Below are 25,572 nucleotides of genomic sequence, written 5' to 3' on the forward strand. Positions count from 1 at the left end.
GCAGATCTGTTAGAGAGCTCCCTCCTGCAGGAGCATGTGCCACGGAGGGGCGGGGGTGAGACAAGAGCAAGGAAAACCAGTAACTGTTATCAATGATCGTATGTTTGGGGGAGGGGAAGGAGGGCCTGAAATGAGTTGCCAGGGGTGGGAAGAGAAGGAAATAATGGACTCAAGAGACTTTTGATATGAATTATTGGCTTACTGGAAGCAAATTGTGTAGGGAGAAGGAAGAATCCGGTGTGACACCCAGGATTCTGACTTGGGTAGCCAAGTACATGGTAGCACTTATCAAGACAGTAGGGATTACAGAAGGACTGGGTTTGGGGGGGATTTGATATGTTTCTGGTATGGATTTGACATGGCTGGGAAAATCCAGGTGGAGTCTACTGGGCAAATGGGTGTTTATGTCTGTTCCTTGGGAGAACATCTGGACCAGAACTACAGATGTAATCAATTAAGATGCCTCGGTTTTAGGGGGTGATTACACCCCGTTACCTTCTGGAAAACACCATTGCAAGGCCAAAATGGACAAATGTAGAAGTCAGGGGGAATTCAAAATGTGGGTACAAGACATAAAATCAAACCAGAATCTGCCTGTACTAACAGTAGACTTCAGACTCTGCACTGAAATTCCCTATGACCAATACAAAAATGAGGCCATTGCTTAAGTCACGGTATCTATAGGACAATCAATTGTTTAGTGGGAGCCAGTTGGTCTTGGTACTGAAATTTAAGTTTCCCAGGTGATATGGTGAGCAACTTCTTCAACAGCATCTTTATATTTATATAAAAAATAAAATCACTTCACTGGGTTCTTTCTTCTCTGGCTCTCAAAGGGTTACATTAAAGCAAAGTTGTACAAGAAAGTTGTTCTCAACTCACCTGTCATCTTCATAAAGTCCCTAGATCAGGAACTCTCTGAGGGTTGTGCTGGAGAGAGTTCTGAACCAGGAGGAACCTATATGACATTCTCGTTGTTAGGGTGGGCAACACCAAGTAAATGAGGGCCTTACAGCCTGTTGTCTTAAAAAAGACAGATTTCTTCTCTTATTTCAGTGGATTTTGTTTAATTATCCTTTTATATACATTTAAGAGATTTCTCCAAAGGAGGTCAACATTTTAGTGCAGGTATTTTTAAGGTCACTAGGTTTAGGCCAAAAAAGCTTTCTTCTGTTCAGGATGTTACAAATAGGTCAGCAGAATGCTGTCACCATGAGCCATTAGGGGAACATGGGAACGACTTGTACTGGACTGTTATTATCCAGGAGTCTTTTGTGCCTCTAAAAAAGGTCAGCTGAGTAAACGTGGAGTCTGAAATAGAAGAGGAGCAGATTATCTAAATTAGGACATATGTTTGTCAGTTTTCTTCTCAAAAGAGCTTCTCTCAACAGCATGCTTCATCATCTTGACTCTCCAGGTTTTAGTCTTTACATTTAAGAATCAGATCCCTTACGTACACTGTGAGAACATCCTTAGTGCACTGCAGTGATCTACATTTATTTATAATTATCCTTCAAACTTTTATGACTAGGAGATGCTGGGAATTGAGTTGGTGGAAGGAACAAAGGCGTTAGAGGGATATGTGCAGAAAATGATGCCGAGAGAGAGAGGCACATAGACATAACAGAGATTTATTCCACTCACACCTGGCTTAGCTTCCCAGGATCTTTCCTCATAAACTTTTTGTTTCAACTTATGTAAAAAATTCTAAACATAAATGAATAGGTAGTATTACAAGTTGTTATGAGCAAACACTTAAATAACCACCATGTAGACCAAGTAATAAGAAGATATTGACAGAATTCCAGAAGCATCCCCTATTACCCACATGGCCCTGTCACCAAGTCTTCCATCCCATAGTAGTCATGCCCATCAATGTTATGGTAGTCACTATGCATCCCTAAAATACTAGCTTTTGATATAAATAGAATCATAACACATAAATATTTTTGCCTGGCTTCTTTCATTCAATGTTATGTTTTTATAATTCACCCATGGTGGTGTGTGTTATAATTCACTCATTTCCTTTCTTTTTTTAAAAAAATTTTTAGTGTTTATTTATTATTGACAGAGAGAGAGAGACAGACAGTATGAGTGGGGGAGGGGCAGAGAGAGAGGGAGACACAGAATCAGAAGCAGGCTCCAGGCTCTGAGCTGTCAACACAGAGCCCGACACGGGGCTCGAACTCACAGTCAGTGAGACCATGACCTGAGCCGAAGTCGGATGCTCAACTGTCTGATCCACCCAGGCGCCCCATATAATTGACTCATTTTCATTGCTGTGGAATAGTCTACTGTCCGAATTAACCCCAATTGCTTATCTATTTTATTATTGATGGAATTTGGATTTTTTCCAGTTTGGAGCTCTCCCCACCCCTCCACTCCCAATTTATCCAATCACTCTTACTGCTCTTCTCTTATCGTATAGATTCCAAAATATACCAGGATTGGAAATTGGAGATGATGAGACTTTACCTGCTGATAGCCATTATAATCTTTGTCTGGAAAATTATCTTCAAAAACCCATTTGACCACACTTAATCTTTGATTAAGTGAGCTATTTAAAGGTGCCCAGTAAATGACAAAACACTAAAAATACTGAGTATTGGTTGTTCTGTTACCACAATTATTATATTTCTAAAACCAATTTAGTTAGCTAACATTAATATACACGCCGTCAGGCATTGTGTGTTAATCCTCCCAAAGCTCTTCAGAATAGGAACTGTTATTATTGCCATTTTACAGATGGTGAGACTGAGACACAGAGGAGCAGCCCCTTACGTGCTTCCACACATCTGTTACGTGAGGTATCCAGAATTCAACCTTGATGACCAAACTCCATAACCGTGCTCTCAACGATTGCACTAAGTACTTTAACTAAAGGCAAACATGGGGAGCAGAACATATACTTCTGCCCAGGTTCTGTTTCAAGATCATGTGACGCTTAGTTCTGATGACAATCCTGCCAATGCAGCCACAATAACCCGTGTTAAGGCAGAAGAAAGATTTGTAGGTGAGCTCCCCTGCAGCTTGTGGGGACTCTTCATTTTGTTCTCGCACTGGAGTGGGTCCTGCAGAGGTAGAGGGGCTCTGGCAGTGACCTCACTGAGCACTCCCACAGGAGCCGACCCTGCAGTCCACAGCCACACTTCCCTGGCACCTGTGGAGAAGGTCGCCTTGGGCTTGGTCACAGCCCAGTTAGGTAGTCAGGGTCACAAGGCTGCGAGGTGAACAGCAAAGACAGCCTAGGGAGAGGCGTTTCATTCCATACAGAATCTTCAGGGTCCGCCACAGGACCTGTCTCCTCACCAGCAGTCAAGAAATGTCTGGTGAAGGAGCTAGAAGGAAAAGCTATAAGCTGGTTTGACTGGCTTTATGAAACTGCATCCCTCTGCTGTTAGAATGATTCAAATGCCATGCGTAACAAAGCTCTGATTCCCGTGCTTTCCTCCTCTTTGGAACCATTTTAGTCTTCAGAACCTGCTGTAAGCACGCTCGTCAACACAACTGCACATGCATGGGGCTCCTGCCAAAGTGTGTGTTTGTGGCGACACAGATTCAGTTGTGACTGTGTGGCGTTAACTTCCTACATCCGAAAGCAGGGGCAGTCAATTAAAACCCTGATTTATTTACACATCCCCTCTCTTTCTTTCAATTGAATATCTTGTTCAGAAGAATTCTATTAATATGATTTATCACAATAAACAGCATGGTTCCTGCTTTAATTGATTCATCTTTTTCTCCATCTAAAATGTTTCCTATATCTCTATTCTGCATCAACTTTTAGTGTCCTTTTCACAACCCCCCCGCTCCATATCTTCACTGACTTTGATCATTTCTACAGAGTCTAGATTTTTTATATAGTCTACATCTTAAATCACTCATTTTCTCATTTTTAAAGTGCTGATTATAATCATCCCTTAAATTTACTGAAATTAGCATGAGTTTTTAAACCATTAGTCAAAAAAGAAGAGGCTTTTTTAAAAGAAACTCCCTGCTGTTCTTTGTGGATGAAACAGTTGACATTTTGTTAAGAGATTTTTATCTGACTTTAATTCTGTAGCTTTAATGTATTCTTCACAGTTATAAATGGAACGGTTTGTCCTAAATGGAAGTGTATCTATATAAGCATAGTTATATCCAGTCTTTAAAATGGATCATTTCATTTCACACATGCCATAGAATCTTGAATTTCACCTTTACTCATCTCAATTTCTTTACTAAAAACGACTCTGTTGCTCCAAATTCCTATATCAATGGATTGGATATATCAAATTGTAGTAGTAATTGTTCGTAAGTACATATTTTATAACATGTACTAATGGAATAATAAAATATATTGCAATAACAATATGCTCTGCCTGATAGAATTTCATCATGGGACTCCATTAACGCATTCGGCTGGTATCAGCTTTTGAAAACGCCTTCCGTTGTGGTGCAAGGAAAATGCTCTGTATAATAGTGAATGGTGAAAATGGGATTCAAATAGGAATTTCTAGGAAGGCTGAGCAGAATGAAAAAATACAGAAACATGAATGGATGCTGACCACGCAGTTTTGATATTGCTTGAAACTGGATTGATCCTGTGGATCCCTGTGCTCTCATCACACCCCAGCCTTTCACCCCTTACAGGTCAGGGGCTACCCTCATGCCTGAATGACACTGCTTTGCTCAGGTCACCAAAGGGTTCCTAATTGGCATTCCCAGTGGCCACATGTTAGCCTTCATCTTCGTGAGGCAGCCATTAGCCCTTCCTTTTTCTAATTTCCCTCTTCCCTGGACTTGGCTCTCCTACCTCCCTGAAAAATCCCTTTCAAGCACACTGGTCTGTAGGGCTCCATGCCTCACAGCCTTTCTGGTCCCTGGGTTCCATCTCTGCTCTTCTCCCCTGGGGATCTCCCCTCCTCTTGCCTCTGCACCACCCCCAGGGCTGACTTTTCACCCCCCTGCCAATACCTGCAGAATGCAGAGACCTGAAGTTCAACTTGTCCAAAACCAGACAATAATTCACTGTCCCTCAGATCAGCTCTCCTGGGGCTGTTGGCCCTGTGCTTCTCCCCCAGGTCTCCCAGTGGTCCTTTTGGTCTGTTCTGTCACACCCAGCCTGAGTCCCCGGTTCTTCTGCCACCAGATCGTTTGGTTTTTCTCCCTGTATTTCATTCCTGGCTTTGGTCCTCCTTATTTTCTGCTACTGGAAAATGAGGACAGATGCCGGAGTCGTTTCCCTGATTCTTTCCTCATCTTCTCGGATTCATCCTGCTCAGTATTGGAAATCAGTTCTCAGGCCAAGCGCCTACTAAAAACACCACCAGTGATTCCCTACTGTTTACCAATTAAAGTTTATTAAAGTGTCTCCATGACCAAGCTGTAATTTCTTCCCAGAGTTATTTTCCAGCACAAAATATATATTCTCTCTGCACTGCCACCAAATTTAATTGCTTGTAAACATTACAGTTAATAAATATTATTTCCAGTAGCTCTCAGGTACTGTAAATGAATAAATGACATAAGAAGGATGACTTAATATTGCCCTCTCACCATGAGATAGTTAATCATAAAATTATAACTTTGAAATAATATGTAAAGTCTAAAAACTTTTTTTTATTTGTTTCAATCATGTAGATTGCCTTCAGAATTGCACTAAAGACGAAAATCATTTTCTTTTTTTGTGTATGCGCTTCTCCTCTTTCATAGGAAGGAACCTGATACCTTGAGTTTTAACACCTGACCTTTTCTTACCAAAATTAAAGCTCGTTTAACTTACATAGATTATACATAGACTTTTTCGATCTTAATTAACTCTTGGTCTGGTTTCATGTGTTTCTTGACCACCATTTCCATGATCTTGGTCACAATCCATTTGACGTATCTCTCAGCAAAAAGCTGGCCCTTCAGTTAGGAAATGGAGGCACATTTTGCACCTTTTCCCAGCATTTAGCACACCATCTGACCTCTCGGCAGCTGTCCCTCCCTCTCTCCACAACCCCTTCCTTTCCAACCTTGTGCCTCAAACAGAACCCTGGACTTATGGGACTTTGCCTTCTGATCTTCCTTATTTACATAAATATACAATGCAGCACATACTGTAATCACTTATAGAATTTAAATAGGTAATATATTTACAGTGGTATTTATTTATTTATTTTTTCTCCTTCAACAAAGCTGGGCTTCTGAAACGCCACTGGCTTTCTATGATACTTTGTCAAGCCATCTTGATCATGTTTCTGGGCTCATTATATTATTTTCAAGGTGGAAGGTGTCTTTCTCTAGAACCCTCTGTTTGTAAACAGGTACTCATTTCCCCTCAGAGAACCACGCCCCATGGGCCTGGAGGATGCTGGAACTCACACCATATAGCTGAATGTTTGGCTTAGTTACAATTGGGTAAAGCCTCTGACCCTGCTCCTAAGCTGTGATTTCCAGTAGCTACGGGGATTTCCTCTACTTCTGACCTGACTGGACCCGTTGTGTAACTGGTACAGTATGGTAGCCCTAATGTGGAGAAAAATGAGCGACAGTTCTCTGGAGGCAGACAGGGGATTGATTTCGAACATAGGGATTGATTACATTTCAGGCAACAGGACTGTAATTTAAGGGGTAAGGCAGAGTCAATGAGGCCAATATAATGGTTTCCTCTACAAGCACTGATGCAATTAGCAACTCATTTTAATTGAAAAGGTGCAGGAACTCTTGGCCCCATTCCTATGGCCTTCGTCACAATAGGAAATGGGAGGGAAAACCAAGTCAGGATTCGCTTTGGTGGAATGGTAATGCATATTTCGTAATACCAAATCTAGGAACCATAAATCATTTTAGTAGAAAGTACTTTTATACTATGCCATTGGTCTGGCTTTGAATGAGAATAATTGGCATTTTATTTATGTGATTTATTGAAGGTTAGTATGGAGAATCTTTCTCTATCCCAAAAGCCACCCTTATCATGCAGTCCTTGGTCCTAAATCTTTGCCAGACTTGCCAAACAGAAATTCAGTTTATTAAGGCTAAAGCCTTCTGGCTTTTGAAGTCCCTTCTTACGTGCTATCATACTTTAGTAAACATAAGTAGCACCTAGAATGCTACCTCTCTGATTCTGATTCACTGGGTCGAAGATGGGAGCCAGGAACTTACATTTTCCTTAAGCATCCTAAGTGAGTCTGGTATATGAATTGTATTTTGATAAATAGTGCTCTACATCTAGAGATAACATTTAAGTAGGTAATTATTAAATGTCTCAGGCTTATCTGAAATCAATTTTTCCTTAACAGCATGCTGGAATATTGGAACACAAATCAGCTAAGTTTCAAGAGAGGGTCATGGCAAGAAAAAAGTATGCAGCACAGGGCAGTAGTTCGAGAAAACATGCTCAGACTGGGTGTCTAGGCAGGGGGCCCTGTCAGAAGCTAGCATAAAGGTACTGAGTGCATGTGGAAGGCAGCAGGGTGAAGACTAAAGTTGGATTGGTCTCTGGGGGGCAATTGTCTGGGATTCACTCTTGGGGTCATGTAAGATTAAGTGTTTCTGGGGTGCCTGGGTGGTTCCATCAGTTAAATGGCCACCTCTTGATTTTGGCTCAGGTTAGGATCTCAAGGTTTGTGAGATCGAGCCATGCGTCCAGCTTCGTGCTCGCAGTGGGGAGGAGATTCCTTGGGATTCTCTGTCTCTCTCTGCCCCTCCAACCCCTCAAAATGAATAAATAAACTTTTTATTTGTTTTTATTTTTATTTTTATTAGAGAGTGTTTCCTTCTATTTTGCACCCTAGGTACCTCACTCACCTCACCCTAGTGCTGGCTTTGGTAGATAGCTTCTGCAATGGCTGTCAGTGGTCCCACCTTGTGGTATTCATGCCCTTGTGTAATCTGCTACTCTTGTGTGTGGACTGAACCTAGTGACTTGTTTCTAATGAGTAGAATATAGCAAAGGTGATGGGATGTCACTTCCAAGAGTAGGTTATAAAAGACTGTGACTTCCATGTTCTACCCCCTCTCATGCTCTTTTGTTTTTTAACTCTGATGAAACATGTTGCCATTTGTGATTTATTGTGGCTTATTGCCATTTCTGCCTTATTGAGAGACCTATGTGACAGGGAACTGAGGGGAGCCTCTAGACCATAGCCAGTGGATCCTTCCCTGGTTGAATCTTGACGTAAGACCACAACCTCAGCTGACACCTTGACTGTAATCTTTGGGAGAACCTGAACCAGAAGCCCCAACTAAGTCTTGCCCAGATTCCTGACCACAGAAACTGAGAGAGTAAATCTTGTTGAAGTCACTGTGTTTTAGTATGATTGTTTTTATTCGGTAGTAACTAATACAGTGCATAAAGATTGTGGTGGTGGTGGAGTGTTGGTTGCTGAACCTGAAGAGCAACATAAACAAGGAAAAGAGAGAAGGTACTGAGGACACACTGAACCCAGTATCGTGTGTTTAAGCAGTTTGAACCAGGGATAGTTCTTCCTACAGGGGTTGCTTCCTTTTCTTCTTCCTCACCTCCTCCAAGTCTTTGCTGCCCTAAAAAATAGCTGGACAGTTGCTTAATCAACGTTGACTGCTAAACGTTGAGATTTCTTCTATCGAATCTCCAAGATTATTGCCGTCACCACCTCCTTGTCTATCGTGAACTCCTTCCCTGAAATTTGCTATGGTTCCTAATAAGGAGGTCTGTACTTAACAGTGATTGATAATATCTTCATCCAGCAGCCACAGCCGCTAGAATATAAAAAAAGTAAAATGTCTGACATTGCAAGGATGTGGCGCAACGTGAACTTTTATAATTGCTAGTGGGAATGCAAAATGGGATGATCACTTGGGAAAACACTCTGACAGTAGTGTATAGAGTTAAATCTAAATCTACCATACGACCCAGTAATCATACTTCTGGATATCTATCCAAGAGAAATAAAAACTTATGTGTACACGAAAGCTCATATTAATTTTTTTTTTTGAGAGAGAGAGAGAGAGAGAGAAAGAAAGAGTGCAAGCAGGGGAGGGGCAGAGAGAGAGGGAGACAGAATCCAAAGCAGGTTCCGGGCTCTGAGCTGTCAGCACAGAGCCCGATGTGGGACTCGAACCCACCAACCATGGGATCATGACCTGAGCCGAAGTCAGATGCTTAACTGACTGAGCCACCCAGGCGCCCCTATATTAAAATATTTATAGCAGTTTTATTTGTAATAGTCCAAAGCTAGAAACAATCCAAATGTTCATCAACTAGTGAATAGATAAGCAGACTGTGGTGTTTCAGATTATCCTCTGTTCCCCTTTGTCTGTCTTTCTCAGGATTCTCTCAATGAGCGCCTTTCATCTAGCTCCATAATCGGTCATATTCCTCATAGGCCTTTGGGGTGGGGCTCAACTGGGAGGGCATTATTTTCTCAGAAGGGAGAGCCAGCAAGTGGGACCTTCTCCACTGACTTAGATTTGTCCTTTTTTTTTATGGGCCTGTGACATTCACTTACCAATTAGCTCTTAGAAGCCTCTATTGGAAACAAGGTGCTTCTGAGATTTTTGACGCAAGGGATGCTGCTCAGAATCCTAAGTGGCCTCCTTAATATTCTGCATCACTAGCAAAGGCTTACACAGCAAATATTCATGCCCATCAAAAAAAAAAAAGTCTAAGATAAAAGTGCATGCATAACATAACACTTAGAGTTGTTGAATCACTATGTTGTACACCTGAAACTAATGTAACGTGCGTCAACCATACTTCAATTTTAAAAAGTGCATGCAAGAAGTTCATCGGGATAAAAGGCCCATTTTGGAAGCAGTGGGAAAGCTAGTATAGGTCAAGTTAAATCTATCACGTACTTCAGTCCCTTAAGAGGGCTACTCTATAGCTCATTATAGTTTCATTTATTTTTCTTCTTTTAAGCCTATCTAATGATTCTTAACTTAGAACTGGAAAGCTACATAGAGTACATGAGTCAGGGCCAGGATTTGCAGAGGTCAAGAAACTTCTTTATTCTTTACGAATGGTTGCAGAGAGAACATAATCATCATCATCGATGAGATTATTTTTTTCTTTCTTCTAATGGTACAGCATCTTCCTTCCAGATCACTGTCAGCCTTTCCCTCGTCAAACAAGTCTATAATTCCATCTCAAGCAACTCCTTTTACAGGCATGACAAAGTCATTGGCTGATTTAAATGAGGGAGTGGGGTTGAACATTTAGCATAAAGATGAAGTAAAGGCATTTTTAAATTTTTTACTTTATGTGAGCACTGGTGTCTAACTTTCCACACAGAAAAAAAAAAATCACTAGTGATGAAAATAACAATTAAATGTAACGCATTTAACACTGTACCACTGTATGTTGTTTTGATTCATTGTTATCTCCTTTTTGTTTTTGTTTTGTTTTGTTTTGCTTATTTGTCTGATCTTGGGTGCTCGCTTAAAACCAGTGAGGCCACGGAAAGCTTAGACTTGAGACCAGTTCTTTGGGGGCTCTTTCTCGTTCTGCTGAGAGTGTTTCTTCAGCTGCCAGGAAAAGATGCGTGCACGAATTCTTTTGCCTGTGTCATGATCAACTCCAGCTCCGTAGATGAACCCAGCTGTGGCAAGGTGATAAGTCCAAGTTTCAAGATGACACAAAGGGATTGAGTCAGGCAAGACCCAGAAGATTTGGGGCCAAATTAAATGTTACTGCTCGATGGGAAAGAAGAGAGGAAGGAGGATATGGAAATACACAGCCCAGTTTCTGCTGAGATGATAGGCTCTGGAAACCCACCCCGCGTGCTCACTGTTAACTCAGTACTGGTTTGTGTATTTTCCGAATCTGCAGTGGGTGGCTTCAGCAGTCACCCAGGGACCGGGCACCCGGCGCCCTGTGATGACTTTTCCCTTTCACGGTTCTTGGGATTTCTCTGGAAGGTTCTAATTCATAGGCAGCTTTTATTTGGAAAGCTTCAGAAGTCATTTCACTCTACGCATTATATGAGGAGTAAAAGGCTTGTTTATGTTTAGCTCCACTGCTCTTAAACCCTTCTACTTGTTCTTGCTGGTAAAATTTATGTGAGTGGGAGAGAGATTATTCCTAGGTATGGGGTTTGTGTTAGAAGTTACTTTTTTTTTTCCCATTCTCATTCACCAAATAGGTACTGAGCACCCACTAGATGTCGGGGTACATGGGCAAAGCACCTGTTTCAGAGCTTGTGCAAAACCTCAGTTTCTGAGGTAGCCAAGCCCTGCACTTTTAGCCCTGCGTTGAACCACAGGTAGTGCTGACGGCCCTGTTCTTGTCATGGCTGAAGGCTTCTGGGAGATGGATCTTTGGGGAGCTACCTTAGCTGAGGCTCTCTTGGTTGAATCTCTAAGCACAGCAGCACAAGCCAAAGCTTCCTGTTGAGTAATGTGGCCTAAGGGGAGAGAAATGAGAGAAAGTTCAAAGTCAACAATCTTACAAAACAAATAAGCAAACAACCTTGCGAATGTTTATGAATCCATAAAATTTCCTCTACTCTGCACGGTAGAAACCATTGTGTTTAACACACCCAGGTTGTAGGATCTTTGAAGACAGGCAGTGTACTTCTCTTCTTTTGCATTGCTCATTCAGTTAAGTTAAAAAATACATGGTCATTGATCAACATGACAGATCAGTTGGGGAGGGACTTGGACCATGAGTCATCTGAGCCTGACCTGCATATCTTCATTTTCAAAATTTTCCTCAAGCCAGAAACTGATATATTGAATCTCTGTCAGTGTTTTTAGAGTGTAGGCTGCAGACCACCCACGACACAATCATCAGGCTGAGGCCACATTTAATAACGCTTTTTGAAAATTCAGATTTCTGGCTCTATGCCAAAGACTTTCCTAATCAGAAACTCAGAGAGTTAGGTCTGGAAATCTGCATTTTGATAGCTCACGCAGGTAGATCTTATGCGCACTAAACACTGAATGTCTCTGCTCGGGTTTCCTTGGCCTCTATGCAATTTTACTCTACGAACAAAGCTAGTAGATGATGCTTCTGCAAGACTTCAGGCAATCCTGAGCAGGCTGCGTCGAGCTCTGCCACTTACCGGTCACATGATCCTGGCCAAGTGATTTAACTTATTCACCTCTCAATTTTCTTTTCTGCAAAACGTGGGTTATAAAAGCACCTACCTTTGGATGGAGGTGACTGAGTTTCAAGTAAGACAACATTTGCAAAGTGCTCAGAACGGTCCCTGGCAGATAGGAAGGCCTGATAACAGATACCTATTGTTACTGTTCTTGTTATTCAACCATTTGCAAAAACCGTGTCTTTTATGCAAACGCAGGAACAACAATATCAGGTTGATGTGCTAATGTTAAGTGAGCTGCTTAGAAAAAGAAAGCTCTTCCAGTGACAGAGGCCAGCTGGAGACCGAAGACATTTGCTAGAAGAAAAGAGACTCAACGACAGTCACATCTTTCACAAGGTTGCTTAAAGTCTGTGAAGATCTTTTGCAACCATCATTTCATTTGTGCTTCATAAAATCCCATGAGGTTGCTAGAAGAAGAGAGATGTCAGAGCATGGGCGTGAAAATGCATGATCTGTGCAGGCGACGGCCCTGATATTCACTCTACGACTTGAGCAAGTTGTATAACGTGTCTGAGCTGCAGTTCCCCACTGCTGTGAACTGGGGAGAAAATGTATAATATATAATATTACATATTATACATGTAGAGCTCCTAGCACAAGGTCTCTAGCGTGGGAAATGCTCACGAAATGTAACTGTTATTGTTGTGAGTAAACCAAGCCTCTGAATTCGCACATCCAGCAAGCGGCTGACCTGTGGTTTGAGCCTAGACCATCTGCCTAAGCCCATTGCCATCTCGACTAGATCAAGTGCCTGTAAATCTCAGACAGTTGTTGACATTTTATGGCAATCCATACTCTGATTTCTTGAAGCCCTCTTAATTTACCCATAAAGCCTTGCTTAGTATTGTCAGGGATAATCATTTTTAAACATGGCCTGCCAGCCATGTTATAAAATAGCACACTGGCAGAGGAGGCCATTCTACTTGAATTATTTATCTGGAAACTTGACTTCCGGCTGCAGCACACGAGTCCCTCCCTAAGGTGCCTGGTTTGGGTCAGGTAGTTAAAACTCACCAAGCAGCTGCTGGTGCTGAAGGCTGTGAATATAGCGGTTCTGCAGGGCCTCCCACTGGGGCCTGGAATTGTAAATCCTCATGATGCTGTAAAAATAGCGCTGCTGCCCTTGGGTTAGGTCCTGTCGGAGCAGAGCAGGTGATTTTGATGAGTTGGTGGAATTCTCTAGGACTACGAGTGTGATGTATTCAACGCTGACTTCTTTTGGAAATAAGATATATATATATATGTATACATACATATGTATGTATAACAATTTTATGTATATATGTGTGTGTGTGTATATATACAAATTGTGTGTATATATATATGTATGTATACACACACACGTATATATATATATACACACACACACATGTAACAATTGGAAAACAACAATTGGGTAGTTTCTTCCCCTCATTTATTTAAACAACTTCCACTGGCCTGTGTGATAGTAAAAATGGATAAGCAAACATTCTAGGTTAAGTAAGTAGGTCAAGGTATTGGGCTGAGAGAGATCTAAGGATTTCCAACATCTTATAATTTTATTTATCTATTATGATCCTTGTTGGAGAAGGTAAGCCATGAGAATCTACACAGGGCCTGACGTAAGACCCAGCTTCTGAATGGGGTCAAGAGAACTTCCCACCAAGAGTTGTCAGTAAGCAGGGGAGATAGCTGGATGAGTGGATGGGTAATGTGATAAAGGTTCAGCATTATTAGTTAAAAGGTGCTGTGAAAACAGAGGAGGAAAATAAACTCTGTGCAAGGCTTTCTAAATGAGTTGACCAAAACATCGGAGTCTTAGGGTGAGGAGAAATTCCCCCAAAGAACCAGAATACTGGTTCTCAAAGGGCATTGGCATCACCTGGGAACTTGTTAGAAATGCAAATTCTCAGGCTCCACCCTAGATCTACAGAAGCCTAAACTCTGGGGAGTGGGACCCAGAACTCTGGGTTTTAACAAGCCCTCTGGGTGATTCTGACACAAGAACACTAAAATTTGAGAACCACTGTGCTGGAAGAAAAAGAAAGGCTAATTAGTGGGAGAAAGTGGTACAGATTTCCAATGGGGCACGGAATATCTGGATATATTGGGAAGCAGACTTTTCTTTTTTTTCTTCAAGCAAAATATAGAGTCTGAGCTGGGAAAGGCTTAGAGGTAGGCAGGGGAAGGTCATAAGAGCCTTATAGATGTAATGTTCCGACTCAAATCTTAAAAGTAATACTTAAAAAAAGTTTAAAGATTATCTTTTATATGAGGAGCCATTGAAGGTCTTTATTTAGGTCCGTGATTCTCAAAGGGAGTGATTTTGACCATTGAGGACATTTGACAATGTGTAAAGACATTTTTGGTTGTCATAAATGGTGAAAGGGAGGATGTATGGTACTGGCAGTCAGTAGGTAGGAGCCAGGAGTGCTGCTGAACATCCCACAGTGTACGAGACAGCCGCCAGTCCCTCGTAACAAAGAATTATCCAACCCCAAATGTCATCCTTTCATGTGACCAGATTTTGCAGCTGGCCCTGCTGTGGAGAATGAGCTTCTGGGAAGACAGACCATTGGTAGGGAGAGCATTTAGAAGGCTGACCTCTAGGGCAAGCAAGGAGCAAGAAGGGCTGGGACTACAGTTTCTATTATATACCTCATCTATCATCAATGCTTATCGTATGTAGACGGGGAGACTGAGATAGTGGCATCGGCATTCTAGAAAAATCAAAGAACAAGAAGTTCACCGTAGGCTAAAAAATTCAAAACAGTGACAGAATTTTCAAACCAAGTTGTTAACCATTGTAATGAAAACTAAATTTAAGTTAATCAAATGTAAAAGTAAAGTGACTTTCATCTGTTAGAAATTTGGTGTGGAGGCGTGCCTGGGTAGCTCAGTGGGTTAAGAGTCTGACTCTTGATTTCAGCTGAGGTCACGATGTCACCCTTCATGAGTTCGAGCCCTGCATTGAGCTCTGTGCCAACAACAGTGCTGAATTCTCTCTCCCTCTCTCTGCCCCTCCCCTGCTCTCTCTCTCTCTCTCTCTCTCTCTCAAAAATAAGTAGATAAACTTAAAAAAAATGGTATGGAGTTGAAGCCTGTGTGTCAAATTTATTTTCTGGTGTCTAGAGACCTTAAGCTTGATATTGAAAATATGTCCAGAGTGAAGGTAGCAAAGCCAAGTATTTCTCAATTTGAGACATCATTTCAACTTTACAGTTTGTGAATTAGATGTTTTAAAAGATAATATCTTTGAAGAAGATAATCGATTCTTAATTAAGCTTTTTCAAATGACAGACAATAATATAATATGAAAATAGCAAGCCAGTTTCAAAAGCAAAGCTCCAAAGGGCAATGGGAATAATCATTATAGAAGATAAAATCTTAGCAGTTATTGTTTTATTTCATGGGGCGGGGTGGGGGGGAATGCTATGTCCTTTCCTTAGCAGGGATCTGAGCTTCCTAAATAACAGTCCTAATATTCTTACCCTATTGCTTATCCTTCCTTGAGGCGATGGAAGAGAACTTAACTTTTGCAAAAAGTATTTATGAGAATGGCTTTAAATAACTTTGACTTAAAGGCACTAACATCGTTCTCTAGCAGGGAGCCATAAAACATGGTTGCTTCCCGCCACCGATTAGTGCTTTCGCAATGAAGACAAGACTGTCCACAGAGCTCCTAAAATGGGCTGGGTATAGGATCGGATCATCCAAGGGCTCATTTATTTACCACACAGGCCGTCAACATGCACTGAGGGCCTATGTCAGGCACGATGTTACCTAATACTGGGTAAACAAAGACATGAGAAAAAGTTCTCAAGCTTTGAAGAAGAGACCTACAAATTTTCTCCATTAGCGAATGATATGCTATACCTTCAGTAAAGAAGTCTCCAAGGCAGAGGAAGGGACGCGAATGCAAGGAATCCGTGGAACATTCCCAAGTTTTTGCTGTCTTTTCCGTTTTTCTCCCATTCTTTATCCTGTGCCTCCAGGGAACAACAAAGCATAGCATGAAATTGCATTTTGTTCAGCCTATTTTGGGACCTAAGTAAATAAGTAAGCAAGTAAGTAAATAAAGAAACAAATAAATAGATGTTATTTATGTCAAGGGATACAAAGTTTTCTCACATGTTTCCAAGTAATTGGATCTCACCAGACTGTTCAGTTCTGTACTTTTCCCTATTCCCACCTGCTATTTATGGAAGGACTTTTCTTTCTGCTTCATCTTATGTGTGCAACATGTAGACTGGGGAACCACTCCCTGTCACAAGTTATTTCTTATAGTTTTAAATAATAGTTATTACCTTATCTGACTTTAAAAGCGGTATATGTCATTTTTGAAAATTTATCCACGATCTAACTGTCCATAACTGTTGGTGGCATTTGATTGATTTCCTTTTATTCTTTCTTTTCTGTGTACATTTTGCATGGTTTTAGAAAAGGGGGATGATACTCTATATGTTGTGCACTTTCCCAGCTCATTGAATATCCCTTAAAAAAGCCTGTAATTTTTAGTGGCAGTATAGTATTCCTTTACATTTTTCTCCGTTTCTTGCACATTTTGCAGTTTTATGGCACTGCACTGTCCAAGAAACTATTAAACTTAGCTGTATTTCTTGCCAATTGCCTGAAAAAATGAAGGAGACGCAAAAAAGACTATGAGTAAGTCTTTTTTTTTTTTTCCTTTCCATATTGTTTAAGGTTTGGAATCTGAGATGTGTACAATAATAAAAAAATTAATAATCAAGGAGTAATAGACATATTAGAATAGGGTTGCCAAGGCATGGAGTGAGAACTCTTAAGTGTTGTCTCCTCTGCTCATACCTTTGCCCTTGCCAACACCTACCCCCATCGGGTTGTTTGATTCACTGAGATCATGGCTATAGAAAGCTCTCCTTCATGCCAGTTCCTTCTCTCTCTCCCTCTCCTTTATTATATGCTCATGCACATGCATACATAAAAGCACCCACATGTACACACGCTGAAGAAGTATTTCAACATGTGATAAATCTCTGCTTCTGAATTCATGAAGCTAAGGCTCAGATCTTCCTGAAGAGAAATTTATTAGGAAAACATCAGCCAACATCTCTGTGTGTCTTGTTTCCACGATATAAACTTATAAATTAAACTATAAATATTGTACTTAATACTGCCTTCCCTCAGTGTGCACTTCAGAAACCACACTAACCAAGATAACTCTTTTAATATTCTCTGTGATAAAAGTTGACACTCTATCCTGTACTTAGATCTTCTCAGTATCCCTCCTCCCATTTTCCAGATCTGCAGAGCAAAGCATAAATATTCTTCAAAGCTAGAAAGATTTCTTCTTTCCTCAACTAGCATAAGGAAATGACTGACGATCTTTCTTGTGGCAACAATTCATGGGTGTTTTCTTGGGCTATTGCTAAGGAAATCCATCTTACCTAGTCAAGTGGACTATACCTGATAAAGTTTGACTAGAATGCTTGGAAAATTCAAGGAGGGAAAATCTACCAAATAACTTCTGTCTGAAACAAAAAGATTTGCTTCAAAGACTTACCCTGTATTATAAACTTCCCTCTTTTAAAAGCTGCTACTCCTATTCAGTGTAGTCTGCTTGCAAGGTCTGTTTCTTCATGGGATGGTGGCAGTCGAAATTCAGTCTGTTGATAAGCTGATATCTAGGCAACGTCATGTGATGAAACAAGGAGCTGGGGGCGGGGGGGGGGTGACATATTTGGCTGCATGCCTTTCCCTGCTTCTGGGCAACAATCGACTGCACAATTTATCTTTTTCCTTTGAAATTTTGTGTCTAATCAAGTGTCAACTTCTAAATCTACTACATCTGCATTATATGCAGACATGAGAAAGGAAAGTACATGGAGACAGAGAGGCTGAATATTAAAGGTCAAGAAATCCACCAGGGCAATGGGCCATTATATATTTCCCAGATTTGGAGTCAGTCCCCTCACCCACATTGTTCAGAATGAGGAAGAAACAGTTCCTAGATATAGACCTATGGGCTTGAATTTTACTGTGGTAACCTATGGAATTGTTCAAGACAGTACTCCTTTCTTAATTTTTGGAGGAGTAAGATATTCTCATTTTGGATCTTGGTTAGAGGCTGCGTATGATGATAATAAACCTGTGGCACAAGGATCTTGCCCACACTGATGTCATCAGCATAAGCCTCGCATTTTAACCTGACTCATGACAGTAATCTTACCCCTCCCTCTGGAGTAGCATTATTACTACAGACTTCCTTTTTTCCTTCTGAATCCTTCGTCTGAATGCCAGATTATCTGTAAAAATGAATAATTCCTAGGGAAAATGGAAGAAGAAATACCAAAAGAAAACCGCAAATTCAAAATTCTTAAGTATCTAAAGGGAGTATCTCATCAAGATGAGAGTGATGAATTGTGTAGCTTACAGAAGAAAGAAAGAACTCACCAGACACAGAAAGTCCGCATTTTCTTCAATAATTTAAGTTATTGAAGACTGGGGAATAAACATCGCAGACACAGGAGTCTATAAAAGCCTGTGGATACCACAAACCTCTCATTGGATCTGAGAGTTTGGTGATTCTCTACTGAGAGATAAAGAACAATTGAATGCAGAGTTGACATTGCCAATTGAATCTTCCTTGAATGTTTTCCCAGCATATGATGAAATGCCTTCCAGGGTATACCACATCTGCTGACTGTTACACACACGGGCTGATTCATAGCAGTGTGCATCAGTCCCTGCACCGCCAGGAAAACAGAAACAGATCTAGGTGTTTGACAAAGAGCTTAATGTAAGGAATCTGTTTCAAAAGTACTGGAGGGGCGCCTGGGTGGCTCAGTTGGTTAAGCGTCTGACTTTGGCTCAGGTCATGATCAGGTTCGTGGGTTTGAGCCCCATGCCCGGCTCTGTGCTGACAGCTCAGAGCCTGGGGCCTGCTTCGGATTCTGTGTCTCCCTCTCTCTCTGCCCCTCCCCTATTCACACTCTGTCTCTCTCAAAAATAAATTAACATTAAAAAAAAAAAAAGTATTGGAGTGGGTTAGAGGAGCAAAATAAGAAAGGCCCGCTCATGCAATGATAGGCAATTCCACTCCACCACTAACACACCTAGAGCTGGAGGACAAAAGGGAAAATGATTTTCCCCAGAGTCCATAAACACTGTGCCATCCAGGCTGTTTCCGTTGGAACACCGCCTGAGTAGCACCTCAGTACCTGGCACTCAACCAGTGCCCTTGCTTCCCTGCTCTGTCCCAAATGCTGATGTTACAGTGGCTATCACCCCCACCACTGCCCCTGCTGCTACTGTCCCTGACATGGTTGCTGATGCTTCCACTGCCACAGACGCAAGCAGAAGCCATGAAAGCAGTTTCTCCTTTCCTCTCACCTTCCATTTTCTGTCCCCCATTGGATGCCAGCTGGTAAGGGACTCTGCAAAATGCATTTTGCAGTCTTCCCACTGCCATGATAAAGAGAAGGGTATAGAACGGTAAGTGCAAAGCTGGGAGATGTTGACATGAGCCAACACGTGGGGATACCATCAGCGAAAATCTAAGAGGTACCTCTTGTTTCTGTGATGTCAGGTGGGAGGCTCAAGAACTTAGATGTACAGTCAATGCTTGCCTATTACCACTAAGGTTTGTAATTTTTAAAGAAAAAAAAAAAATACCTAGCTCTGTACATAGTGTCAAGGAATGAAACAGGAGGTTTTGGTCAGTAATTTAACATTTAAGAATGATGAAACCATGCGTATCATCAATTTTGATCAAAGAAATTATTTTTCCAAAGACTAGACTTTTCAAAAAGAATTAAAGTTGACTACAAAAAAAAAAAAAAAGAATAAAAACACTTAAAATCTAATTACTATAAGGAATACAGTGTTGACTATTGGTAGAAAATATGCATGCTCTCTCAGAGCTGAAACATTGGTAAAACAATGGAGTAAGACAGTGGTATATCTATATAACCGTCCTTAGAACATGTGTTTTCATAGAATAATAGAATAATAAAGTGTTTTCATAGAATAGTAGGGTAAATATGATCTCATGGTCATTACCAAGTGAGGAAGGAAGAGGGACCCATGATTAGAATCCAAGATGAGGTTAATTCAAAGAATCCTAATAAAAGAATCCAATCCTAATCCTAATTCAAAGAATCCAATCTTCTAGAACAAGAGGCAAAGCTTAACTCTATTTCATTGAGATAGGTATTTCCCTGGAAAACCATGAACCCAAGGAGAAATTATCTGTTCATATATTTCTGCTTTTGCTCCTTTCCATCATTTCCAGGATCCTCTTAGCTGCAGAGCTCTCCAGGGAAATAGTTATGCTAGGCACAGATATCCTCCTTGTGCTACCCCAAGCCCTCAGAGGGCCTCAGTGCACCATCATGAAATGAAGGGACTGTCCCTGTCCCCATTCAGAGCTGCTGTATATCACCTGGACTTTTGGATGTTTCTACACAAGAGTCTTACACAGACTTTGTTAGACTCTCTTTCTCGTAGGACTACATAGCCCGTTGGGTGTAATCTTGCTTGGTGGGGGTTGGAATGGGTGTCAATTATTCCTCTACTATCTTGTTTTTCTTCCCTCTGATCTCTTCGCAGAAAATTCCCACTTCTCCAAAACTCAAAACCAAAGCTCTCACACATACCAACACCTTAGGGGGGTCTGGTCTCAAAAACTAGAACCCTTAAAAGTCCCAGTTTGGTCTATAAAAGCCACTTTCAATGAGTAATAACTACTTTGAACACTTAAATGAAGTGATTATCAGGAAATGAAAAGCTGGATATGGTCATATATGTGCTAAGGACTTTGGGAAAACAGATTCAAAAAGTACTGAAAAAAATCTAAAATAGAATATAACTCAAGAACAAAATGGTCTGTGGATTTAATTTTGACTCTATAATCCCAAATAAATGCTATGGAACCAAGAGGTATGATGTCAAAAGAAACTAGAACAGGTGTCCTGGGAGCTTGTAGATAATTCTAGATTCCAGACCTTGATTTTTTTTTTTAATTGTAAGAATTTGCAAGAAACTCTTTTTCATTAGGGACTAGCAATGGTCCTCTAAAAATAGACATAGTTATGACATAGTTATTAAGCAGGAGAACCAGGATTCAAACCCATGGTTACCTGCGGTCTATGGTTTCTCCCCTTGGCCTTTGGAAATAAAAGGGAATTTGAGCAACACACGCATTGCTATAATAGGAAACTCTGTCTCCTTGGGTGTGTTCTGTTCCCATCTGCAATATTGCTTTGTTGAATAAGGGGAGGCTTCAGATTCACAAAGTCTTATGGTCATAATTCTGGAGCAGGATATTAGTCTTAGGATACCAAGTCATCCATCTTCTAATCAGTCTCCTGAGAAGGTTTCACACAAGCAGGCCATTCCCATCAGTTCTCAAACCTGCCTAGGCGTTTCTGCATTCACAGCACTTAGAGGTTTAAAGCTTAGGTCCTTGTCCGTGAAAACACTTTCCAGATGTATTCTAATTTTCTAAAAAGTGGACTGAATAAAAATACCATCTACTGCTCGGCAACAGATTGGCAAAACAACTTTATAAACATTTAAAAGATCAGTACTGACAGCTATGTTTTCAAGCAATGTCATTTCTTTTTGTTGTTGTTCTTGTTAACAGGGAGACGGTTCTGGGACTCTTAGATGTTGTAGACCTGGTATTTCTGCCGTTGACAAGGTGCCTTGTGCAACCTTCATGGACAGATAAGTACAATTTGAAACCTGTTAAAAATTTTATACTCAAGTGTGCTAATTAATGAGTTCATGACAATCTGGATGGGTTTTTGGTGGCACGCTCTGATCTGTTCCACAGTTTCACCAGCTTATTAAGTTCTCAGATGATGAAGATCTAGGTGGGATGGAAAACATGGCAGATGGCAGATGACGAAAAGATCTCGACAAGTTAAAGTGATGGACTGCATCTAATAGGACGAAATGCAGTAGTAATAAAAACAATATTCTGCATCAGAGTTTCATTTCTAATTGGACAAATACAGAAAGAAAATGTGATGCTTAGTAGCAGTTCAGGCACAGGAGTTAATGCATCATGAGTTAATGAGGCCGCCGGAGGGATTCATGAGTGTGTATCAACAGAAGTATAGTATCTAAAACAAGGCAGAGACTGGGACTGCCCTGGTGTGCTTTTTGTGCTTCAGTGTGTGCAGACAAGGGACATAGGCAAACTGGGCCGTGTGGCTAAACTAGAGGTGCTTCGTCATAGGATAAGCTGACACATGCATTAAGAGCTATTGAATCTGGAAAAGGCCTATGGCACAAGGGGGCGCGGTGGGCAATAATGCGTCACAAAGTATTTGAAGGGATCACGCGTTTGAGATTAGACTTACTTTGTAAGTCTTACCCCAAAAAGAAAAAAATTAGGATCCGTAACTAGAAGCCTGCCAGGATATAAATTTCTGGTGTAAGAAACCACCTCAGGAGAGAATGAGCTCCCCATTCCAGATGTCTTAAAAATAAACTCCCTTGATGAAAACGCTGTAAAGGGTATTTACACATTATACTGGGTCGCTGACACTATAATTCTATAATTCCAAAGGCCATATATGAGCCAGAACATCCCAGCTCCCCCATTGCCTGCCTGGCCCTTCCTGATACAGTCCATCCTTCTTTCCATAAGCTTCAACGTTCTGTGCTTTGACTGAAGCCACAAATTTGGCCAGTTCTTATGTAACGGTGGCTCACTGTGTACCATTCCAGGCACCTTTGTAACATTAACCCATGTAAGCCTCATAACATACTGTGAGGCATTCATGATGACTAGCTCCCTTTGGCTTCTGAGGAAATGGAGTGGAAGAGAGGTTACCTAACCTGCCCATGTTCCCACGGCCAGGAAGTGGCAGAACTGGCACCTGAGCTCAGGCATGTATCTCTCCTTCTTAGAGACCTGGGCTACCCACAGCGAATCTCCTCTGGGCAGAAGCGCCCTGAGAGGTAATCTTTGGCTTGGAATTGACACACTCTAGTTCTGAGACGTTCCAAGTCCAAAGTCAATGGGGCAGGAAGGGATACTCTTCTCTAGGAGGTCATGGGAAGGAGTGAATGTTTACTTAAAGGTAATTTGATCTTCCATGAAAGGACTGGATTTAGGCCAACTCCTAGCCCGGGGGCAGGGCTGACTTTCCCAGAAGCTAAAGGATATTTATCCAATGTCAGATGTGGAAGGCTGTTATCCAGGAAGAAAGAGTAAATGGCTTTTAAATGGGGAAGAAACAGTGTCAACAGTGTCTGCCTTGATCTGAAAGGAATTTTTGTAGTTCTATCCACATCTTAAACTATTAGGTAAAAGATGTAGTGTGTCTAAGTAGATAATTATCTTTTTCTGTTTCATACCTCCAGGGACAGGGACAAAGATGAGGAAAGGAACTACCATTTATTATATGTCTAATAAATGCCACAAACTGTGCTAGGAACTTAATAATAACATGATTATTATAATTTTATAGTTGTATGGATAATAATAAAGATAATTGTTACTATTATTATTTTATAGTTGTATGGAGGAAAAAATTGAGGCTTTGGGAAGTTACTTGACAATTTATATTATCATACAAGGGGGACCCAAGATTTACACCCAGGTTTGCCTGGCACTAGGGCTTTATTCTTTCTATTGTACTATGTTGCCTTTACCACATTTTGTTCTATTTATTTAAGAGCTATTTCTAGAACATTCTATGCGGAGTCTCCTGGAAGAAAATTATCCTCAAACAGGATAGTCCTTTATATGTACGAAATCAATCATTGTCTAAGTCATTGCCTCTCCAGGTTAAAAATAGTTTCTTTAACAATTCCTTTTATTATATGTGTAAGCTTATGGTAGTTCCATTTTTCAGAAGGTCCCCAGGTAGTCCGATGTGGAAGAAGAACTCTTAACCAAAACAATCAGGACTAATAGCTGGCTCATTACTCTTGTCATAAGCCTATGTAATATTTAATTAAAGCATGCCATTCCAATAACAAGAGCAATAACACAAACAGGTTTGGGAATGTACCCACACTGGTAAGTACACAGTACAACTGGGAGTGCCATTAGAAAATCAGGGGATGCTACAAAAATATGATCAGAGATCTTCCACAAAAATGTGTTTCTTGGAATCTCTGTTAATGACTGTGGAAAATTCCTTGCAGCCCAGATCGCAGGTGTAGTAGACTGAAATCCATTTTGTGGAGAATTCCCCATCAGGCTTGTTACTGTTTCCCTTCTTTCCCACTTTTGCTGGGTCTTCTGCCTTTGTATCTTTTGTTTTGGTCCTTTTAACCCTTTATCAGTTATGCGATATGCAGTATGAACCCCAGAGAAGAGAAGCTGCATGCAACACAGCCTTCCCCCCTGCCACCTCGCAGGTAATAAGAGAGGGATTTCCATCCTGTCTTCTCTTTCTTGTGTTAGCGCCTTCAAATCTAGTGATCCAGTTCTAAACACCTCACCTGGTGAAGCCGATGTCTCATCTTATAGCTGTTGCTCCTCCTTCTTTCCAGCACCCCTCCTCAATCGTGGACACAGCTCTCAAAACTCTAGCCCGCCTCTTCTGGTGTTGGAAATTGGACTTTGTGGCCATCATCTGCAGCCCTTTCGAAACCCCACGGCTAATACTGTCATCTGCGGTGTGGCGGCTTGTTCACAGTTGTGAGCTGCACTCACAACTGATTATTTTGAGCTCAAATTAGGGACAGTAAAACCCTGAGGTTAAAATCTCAGATGCTTTTAGCAGAAAAACCTGAGTTTTGCAGGATGATTCTATAATATTCTGCCTGTGTAACTTTGGACAGGTTTCTCAACCTCTCAAAACTTTGGCTTCCTCATCTGGAGGAAGGCTATTTGAGCAGTTCCTGTATACTTAAGGGTTGCTCTGAGCATGAAATGAGCCAATAATGCTTGAGATGCAGCAAGCGCTCGATCCACAGGAAACTTTCATGTTGCCTCTGTGTCATGCGTGAGTCTAAGAAGTTTACATATATTATCTTGTTTAATCCTCACGTAAGCCCCACAAGCTAAGTACTATTAAGTCCTATTTGATAGACGAGAAATCTGAGGCACAAAGAGTCTTAACAGCTCAGTCGTTTATACAAGCTATTAAGTGGAAGTGCCAGGATCTAAACTCAGGTGGGCTGGTTCCAGACTGTGCCCGGCTGACCACTATGCCATGCTGTCTCTGCACTGGTGGCTCTTACTGTCTACATTACTGCTTATACCTGCATCACCTCGACAGAGGGAGGAATGGGAAAAGACTGACCCTTCCTTTTTTGCATGAGGTCATCCTTCCTGCTTTCTTTTACCACCAATGTACGCTCCCCTTTTGTGCTTCCTGTACAGAAAATCCATTTGTAGCCCCTTCCCTCTGCCTTGCCACTTGGGCCCAGCACCCTTCTTCATCTTCACCACACTAGGACACCTGATAAGGCAGAAATTCACAAGTTTCTAGGTCATAGCTAGTTAGAGCCAGTCTCCATGTGCTTTCCTTAAAAAAAAAAAAAAAATATATATATATATTATAATATGTTATAATGTATATTATAT

At 41.1% G+C, this 25,572-nt stretch overlaps 1 protein-coding gene and 1 long non-coding RNA gene across 5 annotated transcripts in view; one reads left to right on the forward strand and one right to left on the reverse strand.

Moving 5' to 3' along the window:
* Positions 1–23,152, forward strand: part of LOC125933812 (uncharacterized) — an 87,802-nt gene extending 64,650 nt beyond the window's left edge. Inside the window, exon 3 of the long non-coding RNA XR_007461107.1 lies at positions 21,661–23,152. This is a non-coding gene — a long non-coding RNA (uncharacterized LOC125933812). The remainder of the gene's footprint in view (positions 1–21,660) is intronic.
* FAM216B (family with sequence similarity 216 member B) lies at positions 10,157–17,688 on the reverse strand. Of its 4 annotated transcripts, none has more exons than XM_049646991.1 (5): positions 17,578–17,688; positions 15,912–16,024; positions 13,071–13,191; positions 11,134–11,351; positions 10,157–10,547 (listed from the first exon to the last, which is right to left on the reverse strand). In XM_049646991.1, exons 2-4 carry the CDS (start codon positions 16,008–16,010, stop codon positions 11,158–11,160), a joined length of 414 nt encoding a protein of 137 aa, XP_049502948.1. In that variant the 5' UTR covers positions 16,011–16,024; positions 17,578–17,688; the 3' UTR covers positions 10,157–10,547; positions 11,134–11,157. The 4 variants fall into 4 exon arrangements, with proteins under 4 accessions (XP_049502948.1, XP_049502949.1, XP_049502947.1 ...); XM_049646992.1 differs by having other exon boundaries at positions 11,278–11,351; positions 17,578–17,682; XM_049646990.1 differs by having other exon boundaries at positions 10,157–11,351; positions 15,912–16,018.
* Positions 23,153–25,572: the final 2,420 nt, after the last annotated feature.

Source organism: Panthera uncia (genome assembly GCF_023721935.1).
Source record: "Panthera uncia isolate 11264 chromosome A1 unlocalized genomic scaffold, Puncia_PCG_1.0 HiC_scaffold_16, whole genome shotgun sequence".
NCBI classification, from domain to species: Eukaryota; Metazoa; Chordata; class Mammalia; order Carnivora; family Felidae; genus Panthera; species Panthera uncia.

What these genes read in the sequence shown, in the direction of transcription:
- FAM216B (XM_049646990.1), bottom strand. Translation starts at nt 16,010, where the DNA reads ATGGGAGAAAAACGGAAAAGACAGCAAAAACTTGGGAATGTTCCACGG. An exon ending in TGGAGACTTCTTTACTGAAG is followed by an intron (nt 13,192 to 15,911) that starts GTATAGCATATC and finishes CTGCTCCGACAG; the next exon opens with GACCTAACCCAAGGGCAGCA. An exon ending in TCAGCACCAGCAGCTGCTTG is followed by an intron (nt 11,352 to 13,070) that starts GTGAGTTTTAAC and finishes CTCTCCCCTTAG; the next exon opens with GCCACATTACTCAACAGGAA.